Below are 14699 nucleotides of genomic sequence, written 5' to 3'. Positions count from 1 at the left end.
ATCGAGCCTGGCGTCGAGGGCGGAGCGAAGGTCCTGGAGGGCCGTGGTGAGGTCGGGTCCAGTGGTCGGAGGGGGGGACAGGACAGGGGCAGGTTGTGGTTGAGGGGTGGAGTCGGAGTTGGGGACGGGGAAGAATTTGTCCCTGGCAGTCCTAAGGCGCTGCTTATGGAGGTTGTCCAGGTCAGGGTTGCGTCGGTTTAACAGCTCGGCACGGCTGATGACGCGAGACACTGCAAGGTGAATCGCATGTGCGGCATCGACCAGAGAGTCGATGTCATTGAGCAGCTCAGAGGGTCCCTGAGTCTGCCATGGCCGTAAGGCCTGTCGGACAGCTAGTGTAAGTGTGGGGACAAAGGTTGAGTGCACGAGTTCCGTTGACGAGGAGGACGAACCCCCGGCGCTAGCGGAAGGAGATGGTGGTTGCGGTTCAAGATCCATGACATGCCTTGGGTAAACTCATACTATTCTCCAAGAAATTGTGCTAATGCTGCATTACTCCCGAAAGTTTGCTCAGTGCAAAATCAGACACGCATCATGGCCTCCGTCACTGCGCTCTACGGCGCGGACGATGTCGATGAGCGCGAGGGCACGCCACGTGTATGAGCGGTCGAGGACGGCGGGACTTTCAGTTCCAGCAGTCGTACTGATGCTGAGGGCACGAAATCATGCGACTTGCGACTGGAGAGTTGGAAAATAGACTTCATCCTCTTAGCTGGCAACCATAACACCGTAGTGACCTACCATTCCTCATCACAAACAAACCCTCTCGCCTCCATCACTAGTACTTGCTACCTGTTTGTTTCTTCTGACCTTGCTTCGTAGCTTCTCACGGCATCGCCGATCTCCTCGAGCTCGATATTAGCAACCTATCGCGCGCCGCACACGCCCCAGAACTGCCCCTCTCTTGCGCCCGTGGCGCACCAGGACCGGCTACGCCTCGCGTGCCGTTCACTGATCAATGTGCTCGGGCAGGCGCGCATATCGAGTCCGTTTGCTGTATCACTCTTATACTATCTCATTGACGATATCTGTAGCATCGCGTCAGGTTTGAGGCAAGAGAACGGTGTCAATATTTTGTATCCATCGAACAGGTCAAACCCCGTGCAAAGGACCCATTACTTCTCCCATCGGGATGCCCGTTACTAAAGCTATTGCGTACGCTGCTCCTTCTCTTCTCTCACTGCACATCGATTCATTCCTTAGATTAGTACCTCTGTGAGTTTCTCAGCGACGAGCGTTGAAGATTGAATCTATCTGGCTTTGAGATTATTGACGCAGCCCCGTTAGATGTAGGTAAGGATTGGGGATTCAGACCACATCAATTCGGAAGTCACAGACACACAGGTACATGCGCAAGTTTACCAATGTCCACGAGCATTTCGAACCTACGCTGCAGACTCCTGAAGAACTACTACATTCTATCTCTCGCGGATCTGCTCCGATCTAGCCTCAAGCCACGAGCACCGAACCTCTGGAACGTCGACACCTGCGACGACGCCGACGAGACGGTGATCCAGGAACGAATGTCCCGGAAGCTTCCCGCATTGCTTACGTTTCTGGAACCACACCGGTCTCAGCCAAGCCAACCATATCTCATGGACGCTTTCTGATGGGTTAGAGAATTTAGACGGGGAGCCACACATGACGAGGAACTGTGACGGTCCTCATCGTGATGGCAGGCAACTTCCTCCTTATCCCCCACGTTACCATGTTTGGGAAAGAGGCCGCTGAAGTAGTTTCATACTACAAATGGCTCGCTTGTATGTTTCTTCAAATATAATGTCGATGATCAGTGCAAATGGGGTTTCGTTCTCGGAATGATTTCACACGACAATTGCGAAAGCATACGTCTGTCGTGACGTTTGGAAACCGACATATCAGACAGCCCGCTGTAGCCTGGTAGACTTATTCTCAGGCAGCGATTGGAGCGTTGACCGCATTCGATCAGATTGATAGAGGAGTACAGGCAGTTCAAGGTGCCGTAAGAGTAAGCCATTATCCCAGCAAGATAAAGCAAGCCACGCAAACTGTCAAGTTCCCTTTTATCCCAGGAGTAGTTCCCCGTCATCGTCATCATCCAGAGGAATGAAACGTTTCGATTCATGACGCTGGACAGGTCCACTCAGTAAACTCTGACCGTCCTTAAAGGAACGACTCGCTTACTGTTGATGGCGTGGCAAGTAATGCCCGCCTTTCTCTGATACTCATCGCTTTGGCCGTCGCTGTAGGATCGGTGATGGAAGATGGAGGTTGCATGGACTGCAGCCGCATGGGTGTTGATCGCCTGGCTGTTGTGACGTCTTGCAGTGGCACGCGAGTCCTTTGCCTCTGTTTGTCGGCGGTTGTATGCGGAAAATTCTGCGGCCCGGCCAGTATAGATGACCGGCTCATAGCTGAAGGTGAGTCTCGAGCAGCATTGCTTACAGAAGAGATGCCGGTTGAAGGGCTGCTTCCATTCAGGGTAGCCGGCGGAGGGACCTCTGGAGGTTGTACAGAAATCTGCTGCATGGATGTCCGTTGTGAGAGCGTGCTCGTTGACGTAAGGGAGTCGTCATTCCTGGGAGTCCCCTGGACCGCAGGAAAAATGGCGCCGCGAAGTGCGCCCGGGGTCCCTTTGCCGGACACGTCGGTGTTCTTTGCGTACCTAGGAACGTGAACAGGACGGACTGGAGTTTTATATGGGCTGTCAGAAGACGGGAGGTGGGTTGTGGGCTTCCTAGCGGTGTTGGAAACTGGAATTCCGATACCAGGGGCGACATGATTCGGCAGTGAGAGATCGATCAGTGGTATTCTGCGAGAACTGCTGGGCTTCGCTGTCATGGCTGTATCGTAGTCTCTCGTCGTGTTGGGTGAAACCTCAGACTGACGAGTGCCGCCCAGGTGCGATTTGGATCCAACGTCGGTATCGCGATCTAGCTTGCGTTTCTTACGCTGTTGGTGAGCAACTTGCATTTCGGGTGAGGGATTGAGAGAAGGTTGATTCATATTGGAAGCAAAATGTGAAAAGAATGTCCGAACTGGCAGCAGCGTGTCACGTAGGTCTTGCTGAATCTGGTTCCTCGTATTTTCTATGTGGAGAGGTATGGCTTGAAGGAGGGGGAGCATAGGCGTAAGAGACGAAAGTAGACTAGCCTGTTGCTCTTGCAGTGTCTGAAGAGCTTGTAATTGGGTCTGATTGATCTGCATAACCATGTATTATTAGTATATGCTGTGCGAAGCGTCTTATCTGGGATCATCAAACCATATGTAAAAGATCCATCTTTTTGTCGATCGCTTCAACTCTGCGGTCCAACGCAGCGACCGCTTCGCCGACACGTCCAAGTTCTTGCGCTTGTGCTGGAGTTCCCAGTGATCGTTGGACTTCGCTTTGGCACCTGTTAGCTGCAGCATACCAGACCGAGTGAACCCATACTCTTCTCCAATGATACGCAAGCAGGGAGTACAGGCGCATATATGCATGTCACAACATACCTACGTTCACGACATCCTCGAGTAGCTTTTCACGATCACGTTGAAACAATTCATGGACGGTCGAGATCTGTCTCCTGGTCGATTCTACTCCCCCGGTCAACTGGGTCACCCGCTCAGAGAACTTTTCCAAGTTGGCTTGCGAGTCATGAAGAAGTATTCGCAATGAAGTTCCTGTCTTGTCTGCCGGTGCGATGGGAGGAATTGAGGGATTGTAAGATGAAGCACTATTTCGAGCGAGCGCAGGAGTGATGCTGTCCTTCGAGAGAAGATGACCCCACAGCACAGATGCAGGATTCTGGCGACCGTGAGGTTTTTGCATTTGAGTGGATGCGTCAACGTTGTTGGGCATATTGAGATGGGACCCCAGGGTCAGCGTTTGAGGTTAGCCGTGCACGCGAGAACAAGAGCAGTGTAGGCGCCTAACGATACCCGCGACCTCCGCCACAATCGCGTCGAGGATTACCACGCCACTTGACCATGACCGAGTCGAACGCATCGTCCTCCCAGCAACCGAGCAAGCGTTGGGCTCATTTCCACTCGGCTCTGCAGCTTGCTATCCAGCGATCTGCACACAAATGGACGTGAGTACAGCCTTCTCCGTTATGATGTTTAGTCGCTGATAGCAATCAGCTACGCCGACTTCACAGAATGCTTTCCGCTTTGGTGCGAGGAGCAGCCAGAGAACGCCCCTCGGATTTTCGCGACTATCTCGAAGCACATGGATGATTCAATCACTGTCTGAACTCTCCATATACATCTTGGCTCGTTACGCTGACTGTGTCTCTGGCAGGAGAAGTGCGAAGAGTTGTTGAAGAAGTACAATGTTCGGGAGAACATAGATAATCTCCATGCTGTGGTCACAGAAGCTCGAGTGCGGAAGCACAGTGGTGGATACAATGGGCCAGATGTTTGGAGAGAGAATTTGCATCCAGGTGCGGCTGTTCGAGCACGGACGATCCCGCTGTTGGAGAAAGAGAGGGATAGATTGCGCGCGGAGCTCGAGGAGGTGCGTTGCATGGTGAGATGTTCAACGAACGAGCTTGCTGACATAGCAAACATGCTAAGTTGGACAAGGAGAATTTACGGCTTCAGGGTGACATGCAGCGTAATGTCGAGGCACGAGAACAGGTTGACGCGGAGACCTCCGCGTTGTTGGATATGTTGGACGAGGTAAACACCTCCGCCGTTTGAGTCGATTCGACTTCTATATAATAACTTTCATTGACAGATTGAGGCTCGATGGAGCCAACTTCCTTTGGACGAGGTGCAAGCATGGACACTGCAAACGGCGGAATCCAAGAGTAGTACGAGATCCCTTTAATTTGGGAACTCCAACATTTCATAACCCCCCCCTCTGTACATCATGCATCTTCCTCCACCACGTCTATCAAGACTTAAAGGAGCCCGCTTGTGTTGTGGCCCATTGCTTGATAGACACATAATTTCATTTTTAAAGACATTCTGACCGTGGTGCTCTCTAAACCACCAGCCATAGCTGCGAGACGCTGTTGGCGCCCCAGTTGGGCTAGTCAGGTATTCTAGGTCAGAAGGACTTGTTCGTCTTACAGGTCACTCGCATTCCATTAACTCGACGTGGTTCTAGTCTCGCTCATCGCCGAGCGTCCTGTTCTTTCGCCAATGACGAGCTAGTATCGAATATCATTCTGGCCGTCATATCAAGCACTGTCGGTTATCGAAGTCCACGCGTCTACTAGAGTGTGATCACAAGTCAGGTCATCGCAATCTCGAGTCTGGCATCATCGTGGAAGGATTCACCTTCTCTTATGGGCTTAGCAAGGTAAGCATGATGCACCTGGGTAAGACGATGGTGCACTACTTCAAGGACGGGCAGATCCTGAACAATATTGTTTGCTCGATCTTATTCCCCTCAGGTGTGTGTACTGCACAGTTGAATCATCGAGGATCAAGTCGACTATACCGTTGCAACGGGTTCGGGCATAAATGATATGGGAGGTCTCATGCTCTATCTGGCTAGCAAGTACGTAGACTATAAGCTCCAGGTCGCCGTGGCAGTAAAAATTGATCATGTATCTCCCTGAGGCTGGATCATACATCAATGGTGGTGTCCACGGATAAGCATTGATGGAGGCCGACTACTTCTCGTGCTTTGTATATCCTATAAATAATGTTGTAAGAACCATTTGTTTAAGACTTGGTGAACCCCAGGTATTTCAAATGGGAAAAAAGGAACCCTCATGGGTCATGGGCAGGCAATCACTTTGAATGCGCGTACGTAGGTAGCCTCCAAGCGCGACTTCACATATTCCCCCAACTGCAGGCGGGAATCATGCTCCGGTGTGTTCGTCAAAAGTCATTGAACTTTCCAAAAACCAATGTAATCCGTGTCCGATTCCAACCACTTCCGGTATTCAGTCGCAAGGTCTGCTGCCGGCGACAGTCGGCGCTTCTCGAGTAAATAACGAGAGGGACGGAAAGGAAAACGGAAAGGGGAAACAACGAGCGTGAATGTAAAGACCAGCCGGGAAAGAGAAGACGAGCCGAGAAACATAAGACGAGGCGAGGAAGACGGGGCGAGGAAGAGAAGACGAGGCGAGACGAAAGGAGAAAACGAGGTGAGAGGGGTATATGCGGGTTCGTCGGGGAGCCCGTTGCGCGCCGAGTGCGAGCTCGCGACCGGAGACCAGCCTGTATATCCGGGAGAGACGGGCGATCAATGGGTATGTGCGAACAAGAGGAAGAGAAATGCACGAACCTAATCGAGGAGGCGGACGCCGGGTAAAACCTCCTTGATGCGCTTCTCGAGCTCACAGTAGGGGGTGCAGAAGGTGACATCGGTAGCGTTGGTGATGCCGCCGCCGCCGGTCAGCAGGGCGACGATGCGGCCACCCCGCTCGGCGATGATCGAGCCCGAGTCGCCTGCATCCGAGAAGGCGCCACGCGCGCCGTCGTAGGGGACGACGGTGAGCTCGCGAGATGTGAACTCGATATCGATGAACTTGTAATAACGAACGAGGGACTTCAAGCCGCTCATGCAACCCGCAGTCGTTCCTGTAGTCCTCCCGTTCTTGACCACCGCCATGGCGGGGTCGCCGTTGGCGTCGAGCTGCTTGGGGTTGAGAATCTCGTCCAAGGGAACGACGCCGCGGAGGCGGAGCAGGCCATGCTCCGGGTATCCGTAGCCTTCGCGGTCGGCGACGTTGGGAAACATGATGTCCAGGAAAGTTTGCTCCTTGAACTTGTCGCCTGTGTGATAAAGTATAAGTAAACAACATGGTAGTTATTAGCGAGATAGGAGACGTACCGATATAAATCGTATTGCCCTGGAAATCGTCGGCGAATGCGTCCTTTCCGATCTTAACGACAGCCCAGTCCCTGGTGTACCCGTCGGGCCCATCGGAGGAGGCGCCGATGGGGTCGGCATACAAGACGTGTCCGATGCAGCGGTTGTCGCGGATAGGCATATACTGGGTGACGTGGCTGTGGAGAAGGTTCAGCTGCTTAATGGTCTCCTTCGCAATCTCCACGTTCTGCCCGGCGGCCCTGATCCCAGGGGCGATCCTCTCGTTCGTATCTACCGCACCACCATCCAGCCGACCCTGCAGCCCCTGGGCCCTCAGCTCCTCCGCCTTGATGCCCTGCTGGAGGTTTCCGACCTCGGTCTGGATCCGCTTGATTCCGAGCTGGTACGCCTCGTACCCGAGCGCGATGATCTCTTCGTGGTGCCTGTCGGCCGCCTTTACCGACAAACCCTTATTGTCGGGGAAGATCGAGAGGGGGCGCGCGACATGGGCAGCAGTCAGAGCCAGGAGTTCGTCGCCGTCGCCGGGGGTGAGAAACATGCCGAGAGAGCCCTCGTACCCGGGCTGCTTGAGGGGCGCTACGGCGATGCCGAGGGTGGATGCGAACGGGTGCCGGAACTCGGTGACGGGCCCGTCGAGCTCGGGGTCGAGGGACGGGAGCTTGGCTCCAGCACCGGAGAGGGACGTCGTGAATTCCCACACAGCTACGTCGATGTCGTCGAAGCCGGCGTTGGCGAGGATGTTGATCTTGACGGACGCGGCGACGGCCTTCGCGTCCTCGAAGGCCACGGTCTCGGGCTCCACACCGATGGCCACCACCAGCGGGCAGAAGGGCTTCTTCGATCCGACGTTGGCGAAGCCAAGTGGCATGACAGCGGTGAACGCCAGCCTAGCTTCCTTGAGGTACACTTCGATGTCGGTGAGGATGCCGTCCCAGGAGGACGCGATCGGATGGCCGTTGACGGGGCGTAACTCGCGACGGAAGGGTTGGGCATTGGGACCGTCCTGGCGCTTGGGCCAGGCAGGGCCGGTCTTGACGATGAAGGGCTGGCCGCTGAGCAGGCCGTGGGTGTCGGTGTAGGCGTCGGGATAGTTTTTGGTGAGGCGGGTCTGGTCGACCTTGTCCTTGGGCTTGTTGGACTCAAACGCGGTTGGCGAAACGAGGGTAGAGCTTAGGGAGAGGGGCGAACCTCAATCTTCGCATTCTCAAAACTGGACTGGCAAAGCTGCAGGAAAGCCAGGGGGACGCCTTCGATGGTCAAGTCAGACACTGGGAAGGAACGGTCAGTAACGAAGACAGATCAAACTGAAGCTGAGGGCTTACTTTTTGGGTTGATCCATTGTACTGGTAAGAGCTAGTGTGCAAGTAGATAGAGCGGTTGTTGTTTGGGGAGGTGAGGAAGGGAGGGCGGAATGTCAGACGCCTTTTATCTCGAGACCACAGCCCAGTAAAGATGGGCGCCCCGTTGAACAGAACGGCGGATAGATTTTCGCAGGATTCTTACTCCGACGTTGTGGCGGTGGCGCTCCCTCTCTCTGTCAAGTTGCCCCCTTGCGCAACAACGTTATCCATACAATCTCGAGATTTTATTGTCATAGGGCTGGCATCTGTGCAGTGCAATCAATTGAAGTGAGCTGTCATTGTGTAAACGAAACGTGAGCACGTCATCTCCAGCTTACTGGTGCCCTTCAGGCTCATGTGGTCTGCAGATTCTGCGATGAGCCTCTGCAGTTCTCTGAGTTCGCAGCATATCTGAGCCCAAGCCGGATGCTGGAAGCCTGACTAAAGAGCGAGACAGAGTGCACAACATATTGCAGGTCGAGGTTATGCAGCCGCCAACGCCGGTCGTGTCGCATCGTCCATCCATCCTTAGCCGTGACTCTCGATTCACGGTGTTCGGCATTCTTCCTGATATGTACTCGGACTCTCGGACGCACGGTTATGAAGGACCCATCCGTTACGTCCGCACCTCGCGTGCGGCCTCAAGCGGTGGGGGCGCGATCGCGAAGAACGAGGACGGAACGAGGTGCGTCATCGCTGGGAAGGAATGTGCGTCCATCCCACTCTCTTCACGCGCGATACCTTAACGCATGCCATAAACTAGCTCTCAGGATATTGCGGATTTCCCGGTCTAGCGAGTCCTCGCCCACAACAGAGTACAGGTCAGCTGTAGGCAAAGGAGAGTACCGGATTGATATTGGCCGCAATCTGTGGGATGGTAGCGGTCTGCACGTGGACAGCGCAAGCACGGATGTGGTTTGGTGCCATGGCTGTACGTGTGTTCCCTATCTAATGCGTGATGTACATAGTAAAACCTGGAATTGCATCACTTCACGTCGCAAGCGTACGACAGGAAGATTTTAACCAGTGCACGAAATGGAGAACTCATAATGTGGGATCTCATGAAGTCGGGGCCATCGAAGGTTGGTGAGTATGTCTCCCTAAAATGCAGCATTGTCTTCCGACTAAGGTCAAATGGAAACGTCGGATGTCCTATGTTCTATTTGTGCCTTGTGCTAAGTATGCTTCTCTTTGCAGATCGGAGAACAAGGCAACACTCGCGCTCCATACATGCGCTTGCATACTCAACAATCGTGCAGAATTATTGCATCTCTGGTTCCGCCGACGGTGAACTTCGAATATGGGTTCGTCGTCGACATCCGTCGACAATTCAACTTATTAACATAACTATTACTTGCTCGCGAAATAATTCCGGATGCTGTTCAGGACCTACGAGACCTCACGAAATCAATTATGTACATTCGCCATCCTGCGCCAATCCGAGCGGTGGCATTCTCTCCGGTCTCCTGGCAGCCCCTGCATGCGATAACTGCCCTCGAGAATGGCAGCATGTACAGGTCAGTTGTGCGAATCACAGAAAGAATTTCACAAGCCCTAAACTCGCTTCGTAGATGGGACTTGAAAGTCGGACAACGGGGCAATCTCGATCGAATAGCTGCAGCGCACTCGGGTCCCATCCTCGCGCTGGACTGGGCATCCTCAGGGGCATTGTCCGGCACAAGCACCCCTCGCCCCAGCGCACCCAGCAGCTGGTATGGCGGCTCTGGTACCCTGTTAGACGACATACTTCCCGGCTCGGGCAACGGAGGCAATGGGGATGCTGAAGGTACGAGTCTTGGGTGGCTTGCCAGCGGCGGGTTAGACCGTTGCGTGAAGGTAAGCCGTTCTACGCTCCTGTGGCCGCTACTTATCGCAATAAATGCCTTTATAGGTGTGGAACATCTCGGCGAATAAGAGCGGCATCTCACATGACCCAACGTACACCCTGCGCACCGCATATCCCGTGCGCCGCGTGCTATGGCGGCCAGGCTACGAATGCGAGCTCGCAATCGTGTCGAACAACATCGACTCCGCGGGGAGCAGCAGCGCAGATCTACACTACGTCGGCGGCGCTAGCGCGGGCGGGTCCGCCATTCCCGGCGCTTCATCGGGTTTGCTGAGCGTATCGTCCAGCCCACGGATCAACACTGCGACCTTAAAGATGGCGGAGGTGTTGACGGAGTCGCAAACTGAGAGTGGGCCGCAGACGATGAGCCAGAGCGGGCGAAATGACCCGATTGAGCTGTGGGATGTGCGGCGCGGGTATATTGCCAAGTGGGCTATTGAAAGGTCGGCGATGGAGGGCGGAGTCACTGGTGCGTGCATCCCTTCCTAGGTATCACGAAGACATTGATGTAAGTTGGCGCAGATGTCGTGTTCGGAGACTCCCACGCAATATGGGCACAGTACTCGTCCGGTGCTTTCGCCCAGCTGGATCTGCGGCAAGCGACCAGGCCGCTCGATGCCATACCACGAACAGCGATGTCCTGGACTGCAGCGGGTTCTCTGGCCTTTGTGACGGACCGGCCGAGCAGATGGGAGATCCCATACGACGACATGTAAGACACCTACTGTATTTTATGTGCGGGGCCGCTCATCGCTCGGTAGTAAACCCGAGAAGAGGCAAAGCATCATGGATCTGCAAGGGAACGTGAAAAGCTTGGGCGACCCTCCCTACGTTCCTGTCACACAGAATATGGGCGCGATCGCATCCGAAGACAGCATTGGGGATCTCGAGGTGTTCGTGCGACTGGCCCAAGGATGGATCTACGAAGGCGGCGATCGGAAAGAGATATGTAAGCGCAACGCTCAGGTAAGAGTGCCGTGTAATGTATTTCCCGCGTCTCACGTCCATCGCTGTAGGTGTCTGCGGAAGCCGGGAATGTAGAAGCGGCGCAGACGTGGCTAATGCTCGGTAGCCTATTGACTGATCTGGTGCAGGAGAAGCGACTAGCACGACCGCAGAATATGGTACTTCCGCTCGCTCACGGTCTTCTCCACTCTGCATCTGCTCCTGCTTCCATCCCGACCATACAGACCCTCCAGAGCGCCGTTCCGACTCCGCAGCGCTCTGTCTCCTCGGACGTGGACACATCCAACATGAGCGAGGAACAAAACTGGGGGTCGACTTGTAAGGTCAGTGACGAGAAACTCGGCCGCACCTCTCAGAAAGGGACGCCGACGTCGTCCACGTCCTCCTCGCCACACTATTCCACCAGCGCGCTTCCCGCTTCCCAGTTATCTGTGGGCTCGCTGTCGCGCCGCGAGTCAGATGCGGCATATACTTCTGCCACGCGCCGGAGGCTGTCGTCCTCCTATCGACGCCCTTCGTTCACGACTGCAAGTATATACAGTGCGCACAGCGACTCGCCGAATGCCAGCACAAGGAGCCTATCAAGTTTGAAGCATATTGGGGAGGGCGCGCTTGACGACTCGGACTCCTCGGACAGCGGCGGCGAGGACGCCATCTTTGATGATCCCTCAAGGAGTGGCAGCGATGGGGAGGGCCAGCCGTATCGCTCTATGACCTCATCCAACTCCTTATCACGTACGAACATCGTTACTCCGAGCCCGTTGTCGCAGGTCGTCGGACAGACCACCTGGACAGAGGACGAGAGGGACGACTCGGACTCGCCGTCTCCCGGGTCCACGAGCGAGTCGGACTCAAGCGACTATGCGACTACGTCGTTGAGGAGCAAGGTATCTCGGTCGACAAAGAGGAACAAGACACGCAGCCGCAGCTCTACTGTCGCATCCCTGGCGGCACCGTCCTCCACTCACACGCTGGTAAAGCAGGATTCATATAGCAGCATTCGAACGGTGACGGCGGGGAACCCGCCAGGGCTCGAACGCGGCCGCGATCATTCCTTCAGGGGTGATATTAGCTTACGGAGTCTCCTTGACCGGCCGGAGTCGACCAAGGCGTTGTCGATCCATCAGCGGGCTGGTTCGGTTCTGTCGAATGACATGGCTGGCAGGTCCGGGAGCGGTGAACAGATGGACCCGGAGCTTGTGCAGGTCGTGAGGGAGACGGAGAGTAGGTTCCGGGAGCTTGGCTGGGAGGCGTTCCGGGAGATGTTTGAGGCAATGGCAGGAGAGGTACGTGGTTTATGACAACGGAGTCTTTTGATATATCAAGCATCGCGGGTAGGGAGAAATCCAGCTGTGCACCTACCTGTCCGTCGTAGCCCCGAAGGAACTCAAGGTAGACCGAACCCGCGCGCTGCAGTTAGTGGAGAGCTATATCGGTAAGTGAATGCTAATATGACGGAATTGGGCCTTAGAGTCTAACTGGTCGCAGATGTATTGAGTCGTCTGCGTTTGCATACGTCTGCGGCATATATGCGGAAGTTTGCCCAAGCAGATGATGTGCGAGCTACAACAGCAGTAAGCATAGTGACCATCCTCATCGCAGAGGCTTTTGACGCAGCTTTTTATCAGCTGCACACGACTGTTCACACGAGCTGCAGCCGTTGTCGGAAACCCATTCTGACTCCAACGGTTGATACAACCCTCTATGGAAAGCCTTCTGGGGGATATGCATACTGCACCTCCTGCAAAATAAACATTACGACATGCTCTATATGGTACGTTCTCACGTCGCTCCGATTCCAACTCGTTTTGAGGCGTTCCGGAAACATTCGCAGTCATCTTCCTGTTCGGGCACTCATGTTCAAGTGCCCGGTATGCATGCACGGAGGCCACGAAGAGTGCTATCGCAACTACTACCTCCATCGACCGATGGAGGAGCTGAAAGCGCCACCAGTGCGGGAACGGGAATCACAGCTTCCACGTCGCACCACGACCCCAGAGCTGGAACCCGCGGTCCCGCATGGGGTTAGAGGACGTGCAATGTCTCGTGCCGATTCTATTACAGGAGACAGTGAGTCGGATGAAAGTATACCGTTGCATGCCGGCGGCAGCACGACCAGTGGCGGCGAGGTGACAGATACGGAGGGGCAGGTGCCTACACGACGCGCGCTGTATGGCCATCTGTGTGCTGCGGGATGCGGACATCATTGTTGGGCTGTGAGCAAACAGCCCTTTGGGAATTTGTTGTAGTACTTGTAGATTATGTTACACTTGTTGATAGTTGCCATAGCATTGTAGAAAGTCGCGTACGGAGAATCCGAATCCTGACAATCCACGATTCCATAGACGAGATGTACACAGTGAGAGAGGACTTGACATATTTCTCGTAGTACTGGAGAGGGATGAACGGTTTCGGAGAATCCGGATGCAGACGTGAGATGTACGCAGCGAGAGAAATCAATATTGGACAGATAGAGAACAAGACTGAGTGTGTATTTCTACTTGAGTAGATTATGAAGCTCTCTAAATTGATGACAGGATTTGTCGATGGCTTGTCCTGTCTAGGGAACGTGTCGGATGAAATCTTGCAGAATAGAATACAAGTCATGTTCCCAAGCTAGAGAAAAGGAGGAATGAACAAGAACGAGACATAACATCGCAAGTAAGGTTTGTTAGAGCCAGAATGGACGAAAAGTGCGCTGAATGCTCGCATAGAAGCCTCAGTATGGGCATTCCACTTCCACGCTCTTGAAAGTGGCCGTCATCCTTGAAGGCGCAGAAGACCAGTCTATCGGACCTTTGGCCCACTGAGCAGTACCTGCCGGAGAGCTTGCATCCCAGATTCCTAGTTGCAGACGCATTGCGTGTGAAGGAAAGTGCAGGGCACCATGCTTCTCGGTTTGATCTGATTTCGAGAACATGCACTGCCAACAATATGCTGACAAAATGGTGTGACACTCACCTTTCTTGATCGTGCGCACTGCAGTGCCGTCCACGCTCCACACAATGCGTTCGTCATTCCAGTCGATGGTATACGCGTGAGTATCTTCCACAGTGCCACCATGTGTATAGTATTCTATCTCGCCGAAGACTCCCCAGAGTGGCTGTTCATCTTCAGGACTCGAAGCGTAGACGTTGGTTTGCCAGTGCGATGGGTCACCACCGAGCAGCTCAACGTCAATTTCGTCGTGCTGATCAGCTGTGTAATATGAGTGTCAGTGTTGCATGATCAATATCAGGATAATACACGCACAGATCAAGATTGCTGCAGTCACGACGCCAGGTACGACAGGCCCAGAGAAAGTGAAGGTTACTTTGCCATGTCTACGATCGGAACATTACACGACTCATTAAATTTGTATATTTCGACAGGCCATCAAGTTGCCTACAGGAGAGTAAAGGTAGAGTTCACAGTGGCCCCATCACCGACCATGCTGTTTACGCCGTTCTTGGTCGTGATTGTTCCCCGCGGCTTGTCCAGAAAGAGCTCCAAGCCATTGTCACCTGTACTGTATGAGCCAGAAGGACTGATTGCAACAAATTGAGTATCAAGTGATTGTGAGATATCCTGAGGTAAGAAGCTGCTCTTGAAGGGTTGACATTGCGAGACTTCCCGGACAGCATGAGCTAGACTGTTTGAACCAGAGATCCTCGTATCCAACGAAGCAAGTACACGGCCTGCTTGGAGAGAAAGGAGAGTGCAACTCAGAGATTTCAAGATGGGCAGCCTCATTTCGAGCAAAAATTTCAACGCCACCGATGGAGAGTTGCAAGCAGGTACACAATGGGAAGTG

At 54.0% G+C, this 14699-nt stretch overlaps 7 protein-coding genes across 7 annotated transcripts; 2 read left to right on the top strand and 5 right to left on the bottom strand.

Annotated features, from left to right (window-relative positions):
• Positions 1–2042: 2042 nt before the first annotated feature.
• LAESUDRAFT_713500 (uncharacterized protein) lies at positions 2043–3192 on the bottom strand (the record flags this gene model as incomplete). Its single annotated transcript, XM_040906972.1, has 3 exons — positions 2043–2108; positions 2164–2358; positions 2425–3192. The coding sequence occupies 3 exons, from the start codon at positions 3190–3192 to the stop codon at positions 2043–2045; spliced, it is 1029 nt and encodes a 342-aa protein (XP_040765122.1).
• A 43-nt stretch (positions 3193–3235) lies between these two features.
• LAESUDRAFT_651432 (uncharacterized protein) lies at positions 3236–3790 on the bottom strand (the record flags this gene model as incomplete). Its single annotated transcript, XM_040904304.1, has 2 exons — positions 3236–3381; positions 3472–3790. The coding sequence occupies 2 exons, from the start codon at positions 3788–3790 to the stop codon at positions 3236–3238; spliced, it is 465 nt and encodes a 154-aa protein (XP_040765121.1).
• A 143-nt stretch (positions 3791–3933) lies between these two features.
• LAESUDRAFT_108540 (uncharacterized protein) lies at positions 3934–5164 on the top strand. Its single transcript, XM_040901189.1, has 5 exons — positions 3934–4052; positions 4102–4207; positions 4262–4477; positions 4537–4641; positions 4700–5164. Exons 1-5 carry the CDS (start codon positions 3949–3951, stop codon positions 4790–4792), a joined length of 624 nt encoding a protein of 207 aa, XP_040765119.1. The 5' UTR covers positions 3934–3948; the 3' UTR covers positions 4793–5164.
• Positions 4866–5084, bottom strand: LAESUDRAFT_724836 (uncharacterized protein; the record flags this gene model as incomplete). The annotated part of the gene is made up of 2 exons (XM_040908705.1): positions 4866–4996; positions 5060–5084. 2 exons carry the CDS (start codon positions 5082–5084, stop codon positions 4866–4868), a joined length of 156 nt encoding a protein of 51 aa, XP_040765120.1.
• Positions 5165–5842: 678 nt separating the features above from the next.
• Positions 5843–8238, bottom strand: LAESUDRAFT_108521 (uncharacterized protein). The gene is made up of 5 exons (XM_040901188.1): positions 8077–8238; positions 7943–8022; positions 6755–7892; positions 6206–6696; positions 5843–6138 (listed from the first exon to the last, which is right to left on the bottom strand). Coding segments are annotated over exons 1-4 (1710 nt in total). The 5' UTR covers positions 8078–8238; the 3' UTR covers positions 5843–6138.
• Positions 8239–8285: 47 nt separating this feature from the next.
• On the top strand, positions 8286–13367 carry LAESUDRAFT_677793 (uncharacterized protein). Its single transcript, XM_040905668.1, has 15 exons — positions 8286–8408; positions 8463–8802; positions 8858–9025; positions 9097–9180; positions 9292–9398; positions 9481–9611; positions 9666–9930; positions 9986–10409; positions 10463–10652; positions 10702–10906; positions 10957–12192; positions 12245–12341; positions 12395–12480; positions 12535–12680; positions 12741–13367. The coding sequence occupies exons 2-15, from the start codon at positions 8580–8582 to the stop codon at positions 13153–13155; spliced, it is 3777 nt and encodes a 1258-aa protein (XP_040765117.1). The 5' UTR covers positions 8286–8408; positions 8463–8579; the 3' UTR covers positions 13156–13367.
• On the bottom strand, positions 13319–14671 carry LAESUDRAFT_698646 (glycoside hydrolase family 16 protein). The gene is made up of 4 exons (XM_040906351.1): positions 14295–14671; positions 14159–14229; positions 13868–14104; positions 13319–13810 (listed from the first exon to the last, which is right to left on the bottom strand). The coding sequence occupies exons 1-4, from the start codon at positions 14636–14638 to the stop codon at positions 13626–13628; spliced, it is 837 nt and encodes a 278-aa protein (XP_040765116.1). The 5' UTR covers positions 14639–14671; the 3' UTR covers positions 13319–13625.
• Between the last annotated feature and the right edge of the window lie 28 nt (positions 14672–14699).

The sequence above is a fragment of the Laetiporus sulphureus genome (assembly GCF_001632365.1).
Source record: "Laetiporus sulphureus 93-53 unplaced genomic scaffold LAESUscaffold_15, whole genome shotgun sequence".
In the NCBI taxonomy this organism is placed as follows: Eukaryota; Fungi; Basidiomycota; class Agaricomycetes; order Polyporales; family Laetiporaceae; genus Laetiporus; species Laetiporus sulphureus.
This window is presented reverse-complemented; position numbering and strand designations above follow the sequence as displayed.

Excerpts from the sequence above, each read along its gene's own strand:
- LAESUDRAFT_108540 (XM_040901189.1), top strand. The coding sequence starts at position 3,949 with ATGACCGAGTCGAACGCATCGTCCTCCCAGCAACCGAGCAAGCGTTGG. Across the intron at positions 4,478-4,536 it reads TGCGCGCGGAGCTCGAGGAG|TTGGACAAGGAGAATTTACG; the intron begins GTGCGTTGCATG and ends AAACATGCTAAG. Across the intron at positions 4,642-4,699 it reads TGTTGGATATGTTGGACGAG|ATTGAGGCTCGATGGAGCCA; the intron begins GTAAACACCTCC and ends TTTCATTGACAG.
- LAESUDRAFT_698646 (XM_040906351.1), bottom strand. The coding sequence starts at position 14,638 with ATGAGGCTGCCCATCTTGAAATCTCTGAGTTGCACTCTCCTTTCTCTC. Across the intron at positions 14,230-14,294 it reads AACTCTACCTTTACTCTCCT|ACATGGCAAAGTAACCTTCA; the intron begins GTAGGCAACTTG and ends TTCCGATCGTAG. Across the intron at positions 14,105-14,158 it reads GACTGCAGCAATCTTGATCT|CTGATCAGCACGACGAAATT; the intron begins GTGCGTGTATTA and ends CATATTACACAG.
- LAESUDRAFT_108521 (XM_040901188.1), bottom strand. Across the intron at positions 7,893-7,942 it reads TTGAGAATGCGAAGATTGAG|TCCAACAAGCCCAAGGACAA; the intron begins GTTCGCCCCTCT and ends ACCGCGTTTGAG. Across the intron at positions 6,697-6,754 it reads GGGCAATACGATTTATATCG|GCGACAAGTTCAAGGAGCAA; the intron begins GTACGTCTCCTA and ends TTTATCACACAG.
- LAESUDRAFT_677793 (XM_040905668.1), top strand. The coding sequence starts at position 8,580 with ATGCAGCCGCCAACGCCGGTCGTGTCGCATCGTCCATCCATCCTTAGC. Across the intron at positions 9,612-9,665 it reads GAGAATGGCAGCATGTACAG|ATGGGACTTGAAAGTCGGAC; the intron begins GTCAGTTGTGCG and ends CTCGCTTCGTAG. Across the intron at positions 9,931-9,985 it reads GGTTAGACCGTTGCGTGAAG|GTGTGGAACATCTCGGCGAA; the intron begins GTAAGCCGTTCT and ends ATGCCTTTATAG.